Consider the following 15,139-nt stretch of genomic DNA (forward strand, 5'->3'; position numbering starts at 1 on the left):
GCAGGAGGCCCTGTGTCCCCATAGCTGAAGAAGGGTTTAGGAAGGATTGGAGCAGCTGCACATCCTTGATTTCACTTGTTTTAACTGCGAATAGCACAAGCTGCTTCAGTGCTGGCCCAGTCACCTGGAACAGCAGCTAATCGGAGCAAAAGTCATGTCGTTGAAAGTGGGAAATGACCCATGCATTCGTCTGATGTTATTAAACCCTCTGGTTGGCTTTCCAGGGCAGGAAAGGAGCGGAAGAAGGCAGACAGATATGCCCTGGACTGTCAGGAGAGGGCGTATTGGTTTGTGCATCGAACACCTGTAAGTTGAGCACAGCTGCGCACAACTATAAGATCTCAATTGCAGGTGAAGGTCCTGGGAGCTCTGCTGGGTGGAAATCATTTCACCTTTAGGAAGGCAACCTGGGGGTGATACCTTCTTGGCTGTGCTCCCCTGGGAGGCCTGGATTCAGAGGGGAGAGACATTAGCCCTTGTGCCTGCTAATGTCCCAGAGCGCCCTGCTTGCTCTGAAAGACATGGCAAGGAGCGTCTCACCACAGGGTCCGTGCCACGAGCAGAGAGCCCTAGCTGCACGCACCCCGCAGGGTACAGTTACTTCTGGCAGATGTCGACAGGGTGTTTCCTGAGCGAGGCCCTGCCGGTCGCACCATGTCCTTGGATGCTGACATGTCCCGAAAAGCTACGCTCCTTATTCCCCATCATAATCAAAGAGCCGTTGCTAATTGTGTACATTGAATAAGCAGCCAGCGGAGAACCCAGCAGTTAACGTGCAGGGCGGCTTTAAGTTGGAGGCAAATGTCAGCGTGTAATTAGAGCTCTGCTTGCAGATAATGCCATGGCTGGAAGAGTCTTTACACCACCCAGCTACTTTGGCCCCAGTATGCTCTTTTGTGGCTACACCAGGGCTGAATTTGTTCCCTCTGATTCTACACAGCATCGCTGACCTCGGATATCCAAAAGCGATGAGTCAGAACTCTCCAGAATCACGAAATTGCTTGAAAGTCACAAGGGTTAAAACAAATCATAGAAAAGTAGGGCTGGAAGGGACTAGTCCAACCCCGGCTCAAGGCAGGATCATCGCTGTAACGACATCTGGGCAATTGTTATTTGCCTTTTGTTGTCGTGGACATTAGGCTTTGTGATTTGAACCTAGATAGGCTAGAAATCTCCTTTAAAAAATGGATCATTTCAGCCTTCATTAATCATGTGGATTCTAGGGGATGGGACTTACAAAAGTAGGAAGCATTAGGAAATTTGGGATTAAATTGCAAGAGTTTGACAACATTGTCTAAACCCCACTCGCCTTTCATGTCTTGGATTGTTTCTTTTTCCGTGTCGGAAAGCACAGAGCTCGTTATTGAGATTGAATTATTGACCATCATCAAAATCCCTTGAACCCAGGGCAGACAAATTGGTGGCCCTGTCCCAGTCCTTCTAATGTCCCCATCTAGATTCCTGTTGCATTGAGCAGGAACAAGTGTCCTGTGTATTAACCGTGTTCTCCCACAACAAGGTATCTTCTGGGTATTCCCTAAAAAGGGTCTCCCAAATTGTCTCCAGGTGTCACCATCATTTGCATGCCCCACTCAATAGTTGTCTCTTGCTATCCTGACCTGGGTGCCTCAGGTATATGCCCGCTGCCCTCGCAGCTAAGCCACAGGGCCATCTCAAGAGAGATCAGTCAGTGTTTTACCATTGTCTCCCAGACGGGAGCTGTTCATTAGCAGGAGCTTTCTGTGCATGGCTAAGGTGGGTTTAAAGCACCAGGCCCAAATCTAATGTTGTGTTTTGTTTGTCACAGCCAGGCATGCAGGACGCCCTAGAGTATGGATTGAACCGAGTGACAGATCCTAATGAACATAAGGTAAACCAGGTGAGCCTGAATACTTTCAGACTGCTTGAATGGGAGGGCATAGACACTGTGAGTGTGTCCACATGATCCAGTGCAGTCTAACTGTGTTATTCTGCTTCCAGCCCAGGGCTGATCAGCCAGGACTGAATGCCAAGCTAATGTGGCAATGCTGCTTCCATTATTTAGAGCTAGCTTGGGTATCTATCTGTACACGTGCCCTGTGCGCTCATGAAACTCCCTGAATTTTCAATGCATTGGACGGTAGTAGTCTGTAGAAGCCATAGCAAAGCAATTACAGCTGAGAACAACGTAGAAACAGGGTAGAGCCAAAGCTGCTAATTCAAAGCCCATCGGTTGTTACTTCTACTGAGGTGTTCATCTGACTGCCCTGGTGCAAGATTTCATAGTTTTCATAGACATTCGTAGAGGGAGCCTAGTTTGGCTAGAGCAATAATACGTAGTGCAGCGGTTCCCAAACTCTGCCAGATTGTACAATTTAAAACCTCAAGTACCACCAGCAAATTTTTGACATATAAAGTCAGCATAATGCATCTGTCAACGTGTACCTCTGGCAGGTTGTCTGCGTACCAGTGGTGGTACCCGTACCACCGACTGGGAACCGCTGATCTAGCGGGCTCTTTTTGTCTCTGAATACATCAGTGGCTTTGGCTGACTGCAGCGAGTAACGCTGATGATCTGAGACCACAGAGAGTGCGACTGGCTGGGCCTGCGGAGATGTGCCGCTGTGGATGGAGCGGTCCCGGGACCCTCGCTCGTGTTTCTGGGCAAAGTGGACACAGGAGCCCGGGAATCGATCGTTGCGGGCGGTTCCCTGTTTTTGCACCTGGTACCCTCACTAATGGCGCAGGGTCTGGCCTCTGCTCAGCGTGTGGGCTCCCAGCGCTGCTCAGCAAGTAAAGGCGATGATTACTTTGATAAAACTGGCTGCGTTGCCAATAAACTTTTCGGTTTTTTTGACAACCCTGAAACATCTCGGCTGTCAGAGGCAGGTAATTGCTTTGGCCGAGGGAGTTCTGTCGCCATGGAGATGGAAAAGCAGAGCGAAACACCAGCGTTTCCTTTCCACGATAAACGGCAGCAGCTGAAATGTCTTTTGCGAGGGGGGGAAGCGAGGTGCCTGTTGCACCGCAGGAAGCGAGCAGAAGGGTGCTAAGCCGGATTGGCCCCACGAGTCTACGGCAAACACAAGAGGCGAGCCTTTGAAGTGCTTGCAAACACTTCAGACGTGGCGAACTGCCCCACGGCGTTGGCGAAATGGGGAAGTAGGTTAGATCCCGAAGGATAAATGTCTCTGCAGCAAAAGTAACAACCTGCTGGTGAGGCTGACGCCTGTTGGGCTCTGCAGAGATGCCAAGGAGCGAGGGGCTGGATCAAGTCAGCAGGCTCTGATGATGCCGTGCGCAGGCCCCTGTGCACTTTATGGCTCCGGCAGGTTTCCCCTGGAGGGGTGTAGCAGGAGGAAGGGCACGCTAGGATTGCAGGTGCTATACCTGCCTGGTGGGCGAAAGAGGGTCAGAGGCATCCAGAATATTAGGGGACACTGTGCCTACATGGCTCACCCTTGTATCTCCACGTGCTCTATGGTGACGTATAAATGTGCCCCTTCTGTACCAGGAGGTGGGAGAACACCAGCCTATGCAGGCCAAAGGGATTGAGAACACGCCAAGTAAAGGCACTGTGTATCTCATGCTACACCTGAGTCCCAGCTGGGGTGCATCAACTCTAGGCCGGCAGGACGCCACTGGCTCCCGCAGAGCCTGCCGCATGCAGCGTGAGAGCAGAAGCAGTCACTGGCCAAGCTCCCCCAGCTACCATTAGTGGAGGTGCTGCTGCTGGATCCCTTTGATATAATCATGAATGGGCAGCTAGCAGGGCACTTTGCACAGCGGCTCTAGAGCTTTAAAAATACCCTCCCATGCCCAGTCCCAAATCAGCTTGATTGGTTGGTTTTTGGGTGCCCTGCAGGGTATATTTCTTTCATTTAGGCCTTCCGAGAGAGCGAGCGTGGGAGCACAAAGCAACATCTGGGGGCTGTGCACCATGCTTGGGGTGGGGGGTGAGCTGACTATTGGACTCTGGGTTTGTCATTGGAGGGGCTCAGCAGGATGCTCTGGGTCTGTCTGTGAGCACTTTTCATTAGTTATAAATCCAAAGAAAGTAAATACCCAAGTGAATGGAAATCAGTTCAGTTGGGGCGGTTATCTGAAAGCAGTGAGAAGAGAGAGAAGGGAATGGGAAGGGAGGAATGGAGGGAGGAAAAAGGGACAGAAAGAGAAGTGCTTAGGTAGAGCGCTGCGAGTGGGCCCAGGAAGGGATGGTGTGGCTATTCTGGGGTGACCTGAGGAGGGAATAATTTTTCCCCGCATGGAAAAAAATAGGAAAAAACAAAGCTGTGGAGCTTTCAGCAAGAACTTCCTTTGCAATTATTCAAAGTTTTTCTGAAAACCAAAAACACAAAAATCCTTCAATTCTTTCAGGCATGCATTTGGCTGCTCTGTCGGTCTGAGACAAAAAGAAATGCACAAACCTAGAACTCTTGGTTCAGAAACGACACCTTTTATTAGCCCAACTAGGAAATCGCAAAAAAATTCTACAAGCCTTCGGGCTCAGAGGCCCTTCATCAGGCTCTGGGAAAATTAAAGATGGTAAAAAGTCCCCATAGGTAGGAAATAAACTTCATTTTTGCACAGAGGGAGCCGGAGATGGAAAATCTGTCCCTCTGGGATCGTGGGAGTGTCTCTGAGTTGGTCTTTGTCACGTAGATCAGGTAGGATTCCTTCCCCGGAGGTGTCTGATGGCAAGCAATTTCCTATTTGGTCTAACAAAAGGTATCATTTCTGTCCCAAGAGTTCTAGATTTTTGCATCTCCGCTTTTCTAGGCTCTTGGATTTTCATCCGCAACCATGATTTCCATCCACATTTAAGATGAAAATGGAAGGGGTTTTTGTTTTCTTCACTGAACATTCCCAGTTTGCTCAAGACCCCCCTTTTTCCATCAAGGAAAATCTGGCTGAAACATTTGTGCTCAGCTCCAGCCAGATGCTTGAAGGGGTGTTCCCAGCCTGCCTTCTCTTGATGTTAATATGCACTCCCGAGTGGAGAGCATCCTTCCTGCTTCTGCTGTTTACATTTCAAAGCTCAGTTGAAAATGCACTAGAAAACCTGGCTAACGTGCACGGCTCTCCCCCCCTCTGACTGGCAGCTGTTCTTCTGATTTGGAAAACACCAGACTTCCTAAACCCTCTAGGTTGGCTAATTTCTTAGAGTCTTGATACTTGGACCGCAAAATGCATCCCTCTCTCCCCTTTGGTGGGTCTTGTCAAATCCTGCTCCTGCTAAAGCCAGAAGTTTTACTGGTGTGTTCAGGGGGACTGAGGAGCAGTGGGGGAGAAGAGAAACCAGCATCTTAACTCAGCTGCGGTTTGTGGCTCCGCTTTGCCTCCATCTACCGCAGCTTTGTCTGCTAATTAGGCTTCTTTATCTCTGAAGCTGGAAATAAAATATTCCCACTGATAATCCATTTCAGGCAGCAGAATTAATTCTTTTGAAGCCACGATTGGCACAAACATCTTCAAGTATGTGTTGCTTGCCTGGGAAGGCTTGCTTTGGTAGCGTTTCTTGGAAGAAAGAGCAGCTAAAGCAAACAGCCGTCCTCTCCAGGTGGCTTCTAGCACTGACCTGTGAGTGAGTCTCAGTGTGTTAATGGGATAAAGGACTTGGGGATGCAGGAAGAGGGATAAGGCACTCGTTTTGAGTAGGAAGGGAGGGATAGTCTCACTAAGGGCAGGAAGTCTCTTTAAAAAATATGCTGTCGTTCAGCAGCAAGTTCTTCGGCCTGTTGCAGAGATTGAAAGACGAGGCTCAGCAGGGCAGGCTAGAGAATGATAACAGTCCCTCCTGGCTTTACACATCATGAACCTAAGATGTTCGGACAAGCTGAGTGATAAATACTTAATGTTGTCCCAATTGCTGATGGAAACCGCGAGCAGACCCACAGCAGGCCACAGGGCCGCAGCAATGCCGGTCCGGGCTGTGCAGCTGGTACACAGCTGCCCACCAAACAGGATCTTTGCTCCCATGTCATTGTTGCTCAGCTCCTCTCTGCCCAGCTCCCAGGAGCAAGGGGGCTGCTGGCTGGGCTCAGAGGCGAGGACGCAATACAGCTGGTGGAGCTCAGAGCATGGGTGCAGGATGGGTCCTGTGGTGCCCAGACTGTGCCTCTTATGGGCTGCTTCTCGATTTCAAACTCCATCCTGGAGTGCCTGAAGGTATCTAGGTGTGATCCCACTGCTTCCAGGCCCTAGCAGCATAGCCAGTGCCAGGACCCTTATGACCTTGGAGCAGACCACCTCCGGTTCCCACCAGGGTCCTGCCAGCAGAAGTTTTCCCGGGACAGAGGGAGGCTCCAAAACAGACAAAACTCCCAGTCCAGGCACTGCTGCTGGGACCCCCCCCAGCTCTGTTTTGAGCTGTGTTACCATATAGAAACTAGTTTCCAGGGCTCTATCCCTGTATCCTGATGCTCACTGATGTTTCCTTTGTTGCTCGGGATGGATTTAGCTGCAGTGCCTGAGCGCAGCTCTTAGCTCAGTGTACACCGATGATCACATCTTGGCACAGCAGTCAGCTAAGAGCATCTCACACCATCCCACGAGGCTTGTGCAGGATCAGGGCCCTGAATTGGGAGCAGCTCTAGTGCCTTACGCTCCATCCACCTTCGCTGTCGGTGCTCAGCCAAGGAGCAGGCTGGAGGTGATGCTTTACCTGGGGTGACAGAGCTGTGCGTGATGCTTCATGGAGCATGTGACAGTCGGATGAGACTGACTGAAGTTATCCCTCTAATTGCCATTTTGATTGGAGCCTAACGGGACCATGAGCTTTGCGCTCTGGGTACGTGGGATAAATCTCTAGGTGAAGGGTCTTACCAATTACAGTAATCTCAATGAGGGAAAGTAATGGTGCTTTTCGGCTAAAGGGTATTTCTCCATCAGTCAGAGAGCAGGACCCTCTGCATACCACGTGGTCTAGGGCAGGCCAAGGAGGCGATGCTGAGCTGGGTGCATAGTGGGAGGGGAGCAGTGGTCGCATGTTCAGGGGACTCTGGAGCCCACTTCAGAGGGGCAGCCTGGGGACGGGGCTAGACTACCCCATCTGCCTAGAGTCTCTGTGATGGGTTTATAGCAGAAGTGAAACCAGAACGACTGGTGCTGGGGGAGGGATCGTAAGAAAGTCCTGTGCAGCTGTGGGGCAAGGGAGCTGGGATTAGTCCCTTAGTTTTCTTAAAAGGCTTCATTGTGGATTGAGCAGGTGGCCAGGCGGTGGGCTCTGAATGCCACGGCACTTCAGGTGATAGCATGGGCCAGGAGAGCAGGTACTCGTATGCTACCTGCAGCACTAGAGCGGACTCTCAGCATCCCATTCAGGCCTTGGTCTTTCCTATCCGAACTATGAGCTGGGGGATCTGGTGATGTGGACAGGGAGATATGCCCTAAAACCAAGCCTGAGAATCAGCCACTCAAGTTAAAAAAATCTAGGGGGGCTTTGGTATTTGGGGTTTGCTTTGGGATCCAACTCAAGGAACAGGTGCAGCCGCTCTGCGCAGCTGCTGGCGTCCGCAAAAGCATTGACCCATCGTCCCTCTTGCTGTTCCAGAATTGGCCTGTCCTGTGTTTAAATCCCAGCTGTCCTCCAAGTGCTTTTGGGGCATATTTTGCCCTGCTGAATGGGACGGATGGATACTGTTGGTGGGAGCCAGGCCCCCGGGACAGGCCTCTGCTCCTCTTGGCTTCTGGGAGAGGGTGGGTGGGATCACCTTATGCTTCTCTCTCATACTTCCCAGGTTGTGGGGGCTCCACTCCATTGGTGGTTTGCAGCTTCTTGCATACCACAACCCCTTTTTTTGATTCCTAGATACCTGCTGTCACTACTTACACAGAGGGTGGACTGTTTCCTAAATAGCTTTTCTTTTTCCGACTTCACCTTTACTCATGGGTGTATTGCTCTGCAAAGCATTTCACTTACAGTGTTTTCCCTTTTCTCTTTCCCCGCAGTTGTCTGTCTTTCTCGTGTGTGGGGTGTGCGCCTTCCTGTAAGGCACTCAGGCTTGTTGAAGACTAAATCATCTTCACTTCTATGAAGCTGCTTTTCCTCCCTCCTCATCCAACGGCACCACGGCTGTCAGAAAGAACCACCCAGGAGCAGAAATAGTAGCAGGGACATTTTATTTTGTTTAGAAGCTTTTTCCCTCTACCTAATTGTCTTAGTGCCTTGATTTTCACAAACTACCTATTCCTGGCTCCTGTCATCAGGTGAAATAATTTAGCCGGCACTTGGGAAATCTGAAGGTATCTGATTTTTTTTTTTAATTTTCAGGCTTCTCCGGAGGATAAAGGAAATCCATTCTGTATTAATGAGCTCTGATTACATATGAAATAGTTGGTTAAAAATGGGAGCCCAGCTCTCTGAGGAGGAGTCTTCCTAAATGCTAGATGTACACCTTGCTGGGGTCGTTTGACCCCAGTACTCTTTCCTGCCATGGCAGGGCGTCAGACTAGATGATCTACTCAGGTCCCTTCTGACCCTAGAAACTATGAAACTATGAAACTGAAACTGTAAATGGGTAGAAGTTTCAGGTTGTGTTCTGGGAAGCAAGCAGAAGCAGATGAGTTTCTGTCTCCCCTCTTTACCTGGACTAGATATATAGTAAAGACACCCCTGATAGAAATGTGAGGGCGGGGTGATGCCTGCATGGCTTTGACAGGTGTCATTTGCAGATGTAAGACCAGGATTGTGTGCATATGATCCTGAATCTGGCACCACTGAAATAAGCTGAAACTTTTCCATAGAGGTGAGTGGGCAGACTCAGGACCAGAATCATGGATGCAAACAGAGCAGTTTGTTTTAACCTTGAGCAGCCCAGTTGCTTGTAAGGAGCCTGAAAACTAATCAAGCAAAACTTCCCTTGTCTCCAGTTGTTCCAAGACTAAATGGCAGATCCTGTGGTTTGTAATTTGAGCCTGATCATTTGTGTTAGCCTTGTTCAAACTCAGTGCTGCCCAGCCCTCCCTGTTCTTGTCACTGCAATGGTGCAGTGGATCCTCACATGCATAAAAGATGCTTGTGTGTGAGGTATCAGGAGATGCCAGCAGGCAAGTATGGAGCATGCTGGAATATGCTGCAGGCTGGGGAATCCCTTAAAGGGATTTCTGTCCCAGGACCAGTTCCAGCTCGTGAGACACATATTTGTGACCCAGTCGCTTATCCAGACGCCAATTATGAAGCACCCAAGCTTTGCTTTTGCCAGCCTGGGCCATTGCAGGCAGGACAACAGTTGGCCCTGGTCTCATCCAAATAATAATACAAGTTATGTTTTCCCCCCCAAAAAACTAAAGGAAAATTATCAAGGGGACTTTATTCTGACAGCTGTTTGGAGACCAGTTTGAGGTGATCTGCCAACTTTGGTTGCCTTCATCCGTTCCCAGTGGATGAGTGTCCATGTTACACCGGTCACCAGTGCAAATGATTTAACTGGGTCCTTGCTAAGCCCTACCCAGGAGGCTTCCTGAGGCCTTGGCACCTGAACTCACTTCTCCATGCTGTGCAGGATTAGATGTTGGAGTGGCTAAGACCCAGCGCCGGTTCTTCCAGTTGATCCCGGGGCTGTGCTGCACTGGGGTTAGAGCAGCCATGCGAGAATGCCGTGTCAGTCTAGAGGTCAGAGCTGAGGTCCCCTGTTGGGGGGGACATACATGCCACTGCTTTCCATCTGGTTCCTGCTCAGCAGACTAAGGATTTTGGATTCCTGGGTTGCAAACCTGGCACTATTTGCAAATACTAGGGGCACTTACACACGCTCAGGAAGGCTGCTCCGACGTGCAGTAAATCCAGCACATTGGAGCACACTTGATTAATTGAGTCTGCTGGAGCACAGAAGTTAATGTACTCCAGCAGCCTCCAGCATCATGTGTATCAGTGCAACGAGCTCTAGTTCAAAGTGCCCCGCTGCCATTTTTGCAGCATGGGGATGCTGATGCATGTGATGCTGGGGTGTTTTTAATTAGTGCAGCTTGCTAATTAACGTGTGTGTGTGTGTGTGTGTGCATGCCGCCTCCCAGAGCCCATCTATAAACATCCTAGGATCCCACAAAACAAAGCTAATTAGGCAGGATAATGCTTTCACCAATCACACGTGGCATACCTCCTGGTGGCTTTAATGACAGTCGCAAGACTAAAAGTCTGATCAAGACAGTGAAGGCATGCTGGGAAGATCCTTGATTTGGCCTGCCTTTCCTCCTCACCACCTAAGTTTCTTCTAAATAAAGTAATTCCCGCATTTCAAAGGGAGCCATGGGAATAAATGCCCTGCAGTCAATTTCTTGCCTTCCAAGACATCCTCTGAGTTATTCATGTTGCAGCTTAAGCACCCTTAGCCCAAAAGACAGTGTGCTTGGGGCTCCTAATTTACAACCTCAGTGTGTTGGTTGCTGTCTCCTTTAACTGGTATTGAATGATTTAGTCTTTGTCTCCTAAATGAATCTATGTTAGCTCTATTAGCATAACCCTTTAACTGAATGAGCATAGGCAGGCTGTGATGGAGTGGGCCACACTATACATAAATACAGCTCAGAGAACCACTTCTGGTGTGTGCAGCACTTAGCATTGATGATCCCCTGATCAAATGAGCTGCTTAGTTAATAGGCTGGATCTGTTTGTAATGGTTATGAGGATTATGTGGAGAGAGATGTCCAATAAGAAACTCTCCAGTGGCCTGTTCTTCTTTTAAGAGCAGTTCTGAGCACCCACCAAGATTAATGCTTTTCCTTCTTTATTTTGCAGAAAAAAACCTTTGATGTTTACAGGCGGGAGGTAATTAGACCTTGTGAAATGTTCGCGGGATGGGGTTGGTATGCATTGCTGTCCTGCCCCACCTTCTGCATGACTGCCCCAAGGTCCCCTCAGTGCTTTAAAAGCGCGCAGGTTGATAAGGTCCTTGCCCTGAGGAGGCTGCAGTCCAATATGTTTGCAGGACTTTTTCTGCCATTGCACTGCTGTCAGCACTGGCCATGCTGGCAAGGCTTGGAGCAGAGCTAGACAATGTGCTGCTAGTGAAGGGGGCTTCTTTCACCCTGAACACTCAGGGCAGAGCACCTGAGCGCAGTAGAGCAATGGGAGGTATCCTGAATGTTGCCAGGGTAGAAGCAGCCCAGTAGCAATGCTAATGACATGCTTGAATTTGTAGGTGAGTCGACTCCTTACAGGGGAGACAGAAATGAGGCAGTACCTATTACCTTATTGTCATGCAGCACAAGAAACTCCCATTAATTACTTCCACATTATAGAACATGACATGTAGAAGAACCTCCATGAAAACAGCTTGGTGATAAAGGGATGTAATGACACTTAAGTCCATGGGCACCTTCTTATTGAGGGGGCAGTATTGCAACTAGCCCCTCTGTTCCCAGATGGGATGGGGTAGGCCAGGCTGCCAGCTGGGGAGCCTTCACACTTGTGGCTGCAACTGCTAACCACAAAACATTTCTCTTTACTCTTAGATCATGTACTACAGGCAGGCCCTCATGAAGTCCACAGTGAAATCTTCTGTCTCCCTGGAAGGGTAAGTTTCCACTTCCTTCTTCCAACACATTAATTAGTCTTCAGTTCTCTTCTACTAATGAGATGATTGCACTGTTTATCTTGTGACTCTCCAGGGCAATCAGTAGCACAACCCTACACAGCGCCATTTATATGCTGTGTCTTTAGGTTGTTCATTAAGTAGACTGGGAACCAGGGAGACAGCAAAGGAGAGTCTCAGAGCAGAGAAGGGCTCCATGTCCCAATCCAGAATCAGCTCACGAGTTTTCTTGGGAATTTTAACCCATGGAAATTGGTCCTGGTACAGCGGTGGAGAAGAGCAGGTCCCGCAGCCCTGTGCACACTGATCGAGCACACCAAGGCAAGTCCTATGGCTAGGCTCCCGCGGCCTCTGTAGAGTGGTTGTGTTGCTCCTTGCTCTCTGGGGAGGACTCCCCAACCTTCACTGCAGTTGACTGGACACTGGGCCACATGACTTAGGGGTCTCTGGGTGTCTTTGGGCACTCGGGGAGGAAGGGCAGGGAGGGAGGTGCTGTTGTCTCTTGGTTTTGTTAGGGACTGGGAGTCTCTGTTCAGCTCCTGCCTCTGCCACTGACCCCTTCTGTGGCCATGGGCAGGTGGCATGCACCTCTCTGTGCCTCAGCTTCCCAACCTGTGGATTGAGGCCAGGACACTTGCCTGCCTCCCCATAGTGCTGCTAATGTTTTCTGGCAAAACACTTCACATGCTGGCCCCTGCCTCTCTGCGGGATGAAATCCAGTCCCTAGATCCAAACATTCCTGCGCTTTGAGGATATTTGGGTCTTAATGCAAAGCCAGAAGTCTGGTCCCAAGTCTAATTATTACTGATCAAGGTAAGATCAGCCTCCAGATAGCCCGCACAGATCAGAGCATGCTATTGATCCAGGAGGAGCTAGAAATCCCTGATCATTAGGAGGACAGAGCACTGTTCCCTGAATGGATGGGTTTATATTCATAGCTTGATTAGAAGGTACGGATCGGACTAAAGTATGCAGGTACCAAATGCCTTGGCATTTCCACTGAGGAGACAGTATTGAATGTGTCTGCAACCCTGCAGTATACTTTGTGCAACAACATTGTAGAGTTGCAGGATCTGTGCCAAGATGCCTGTTAGCAACAAAGCCTTGGACAGCGCACTCCAAGCTTTGAACACATGAAAGCGACTTAGCCCAGGATGAATTTTAAACACAGAAACCAGATGAATTTTTCAAAAGGAAAGAGGGGGGGAAAAAGAAATATTCCTGGGGCATTAACGAAATTGGCTGTTGTTACAGGTTTGGCCAGATCTTACGGTGTGTGTGCGTGGGGGTGTTTATCCATTTTTTTGCTCCAACTACAGTGAGGAGATTTGAGCTTTGTGCCTGGCATGTCTCATAGCGCCTTGCAGGGAAATAAGCTCTGAGGGCTGGGTGAGGAGTGGGGCCACACGAGGGCATTCAGCAATGTCCCCTCCATCCTGGGGTTTGCTGGGAGCACACATTAAAGAGAAACTAAAAGATGCCAGTTCTGAAAAGCTGCTTCTCCTGCCCCTTGCCATCATCCAGCTGGCTGGATCCAAGTCCAGGCTACAACAACATCTGTTTTCTTCCTCTCTGTGTCCTTGCTCTGTTTAATGGGTGACATATCACATCCCGATGGCCCTCCTTTTGTTTGAGGAGTCTGATCCACCAGTTGAAACAAGATTGCTTGGTTCTTTTCCCACATCTTCCTCTGGTGTCACTGTGTGCCTTGAGTAAGGCACTGAAGGGAGACAAGGCACTGGAGCCTGCCAAATCCCTGGCTATTCAGACAAAACAATATCACGGCTGCCTTTTGGAGGGTATTTTTGTGGCCTGGCATCCCTGGGTAGGAAGAGTCACGGCAATGTGTGTCTTGAGGCCCGCTCTCAGGGCCTCGGTTCCAGCCCGTAAGGACTGTGCAGGGACTCCTTTGGTCTGTAATCTAGCTGTCTGAGATGCTGCTTGCAGATGCTCATTTTGTTCTCATCTGCCTTGTTTTCAGGCTTGTGAAATATGCCCAGCAGTTGTTGACCAACGATCCCTTCCTGGCAGTCTGCCTCCCCAGCAACCCCTGGATAACGGATGACCCCACATTCTGGGACCTCAATGCAAAACTGTATGTATTGACTCCTCACCAGCTTCTGGTTCACGCCAACGTTTGTGTTGATGGACGCCAAAACAAGGAAGCGTGGATCCTGCCATGATCTCTGCTCCTTAGTAACAAATGGGATTGCTTTTTTTTGTTCTGAGAGGTCTTGACTGTGGCACAGTGCTGGATTTGCAGTTCTTGCTCTCCTTTCTTTTTTAAGTGGAGTCTGCCTTAATGGTTTGAGAGTGCATGAATTCTCACCCGGGTGGGTATAGTGATAGGTTCAACAGGCCTAATTCTGCTGTGGGATGGCTCCCATTGCCTGAAGAGTGGCATTTGGTCATCTATGATGTAGCATGTGTTGGCACTGCAGCAAGAACTGTGTACAGTCATGGGACGGGGTTGGGGGGGTTGCAGCCCCTTCTGAGTCCCTGCTGCTGGGGTTAAGACTGCCAGTGGTTCCCACGGGTATTAGGCTGCAGATCTAAGGGTATCAAAGCCATGGCTACGCTACACTGGTAGCAAAATGGCATATGCTCAGTTATGGATGCAGGTCCTGGTCCTGAGTTCTTGAGCTAGAAAAGCTTCACTAAGAGATTTCCCTGCCAAGGAAGTGAAGCATCAACCCCATACAGGGCATGTCATATATTTGGGGTCTGTTCCACTGCTAGTGTATGTATTAAGTTCCCCATTAAAACAGGGCCAAAGCTGCTTTGGGTCACTGATGTGGTGCCCTTGGGGGAATCTAGGCCGATGGGCCAAAAGCATTGCCTCCTCCAGAGAGATTCTGATTTTGAGCAAGTTGCTGTAGCAAATCAATGTGCAAATCTGGTATGAGGCAGAGCAGAGCTGGCCCCTTTGCGTGTAATTCCCCATCCCACTGTGCACAAAGTTGCTTAATTGCCACTTGCTCAGTGTGCTGACCTCAGGAGCTCGTTACAGCTTACCGGAAAACACAGAGGGCTGGGAAAATCTCTTGGCGCTCCAGTGAAGGGCATCCTACTTTCAATTAATAGGTCAATTAAATGGGTGACATGAATCCCACAGGGCTGTTTGTGTTGAAACCTTTGCAGCGTGGAAATCCCCACCAGGATGCGCGTGGAGCGATGGGCCATTAATTTCAGTGAGCTGATAAGGGACCCAAAAGGCCGGCAAAACTTTCAGCTGTTCCTAAAGAAAGAATTCAGCGGTGAGTCTACATGCCAGTCTCTACCCTTGCCCTCCTAAACATCTGGCAGCATAGCTTTGCAATGGTAGCAGATGAGGTGGGACACTTGTAGCAGCATTGCTTTATATTAGGGCTGTATATGATGGGGATCTAAGACACAAGCAGAAAGGAGGTAAACCCAAGAGAAAGGACTGCTGTTTGGGGAGCTGGGATGTGGAGTCAGTGCATGCATCACCATCTAGTGGCGCGGGACACAAATACAAGCACAAAGAGCCACTGTGCAAGGAGACTGTTCTCTCCCCAGAGCGCGCACAGCTCCTGCGAGAACAAAGTGGACATGTCATGCACCGAGGGTGAAATTCATCCCTGTGTCAAGGGCCAGCAGCTGGCCTA

The 15,139-nt window shown here is 49.6% G+C and overlaps 1 protein-coding gene across 2 annotated transcripts in view; it reads left to right on the top strand.

Annotated features, from left to right (window-relative positions):
* Nucleotides 1-15,139, top strand: part of RGS9 (regulator of G-protein signaling 9) — a 53,690-nt gene that overhangs the window by 20,915 nt on the left and 17,636 nt on the right. For both annotated transcript variants that reach the window (XM_019542360.1, XM_019542361.1), the window contains exons 8-13: nucleotides 225-306; nucleotides 1,808-1,870; nucleotides 10,715-10,744; nucleotides 11,431-11,492; nucleotides 13,492-13,605; nucleotides 14,652-14,767. In XM_019542360.1, coding sequence (XP_019397905.1) covers nucleotides 225-306; nucleotides 1,808-1,870; nucleotides 10,715-10,744; nucleotides 11,431-11,492; nucleotides 13,492-13,605; nucleotides 14,652-14,767 — 467 coding nt within the window. The remainder of the gene's footprint in view (nucleotides 1-224; nucleotides 307-1,807; nucleotides 1,871-10,714; nucleotides 10,745-11,430; nucleotides 11,493-13,491; nucleotides 13,606-14,651; nucleotides 14,768-15,139) is intronic.

The sequence above is a fragment of the Crocodylus porosus genome, unplaced genomic scaffold (genome assembly GCF_001723895.1).
Source record: "Crocodylus porosus isolate Cpor-Errol unplaced genomic scaffold, CroPor_comp1, whole genome shotgun sequence".
Taxonomy (NCBI): Eukaryota; Metazoa; Chordata; order Crocodylia; family Crocodylidae; genus Crocodylus; species Crocodylus porosus.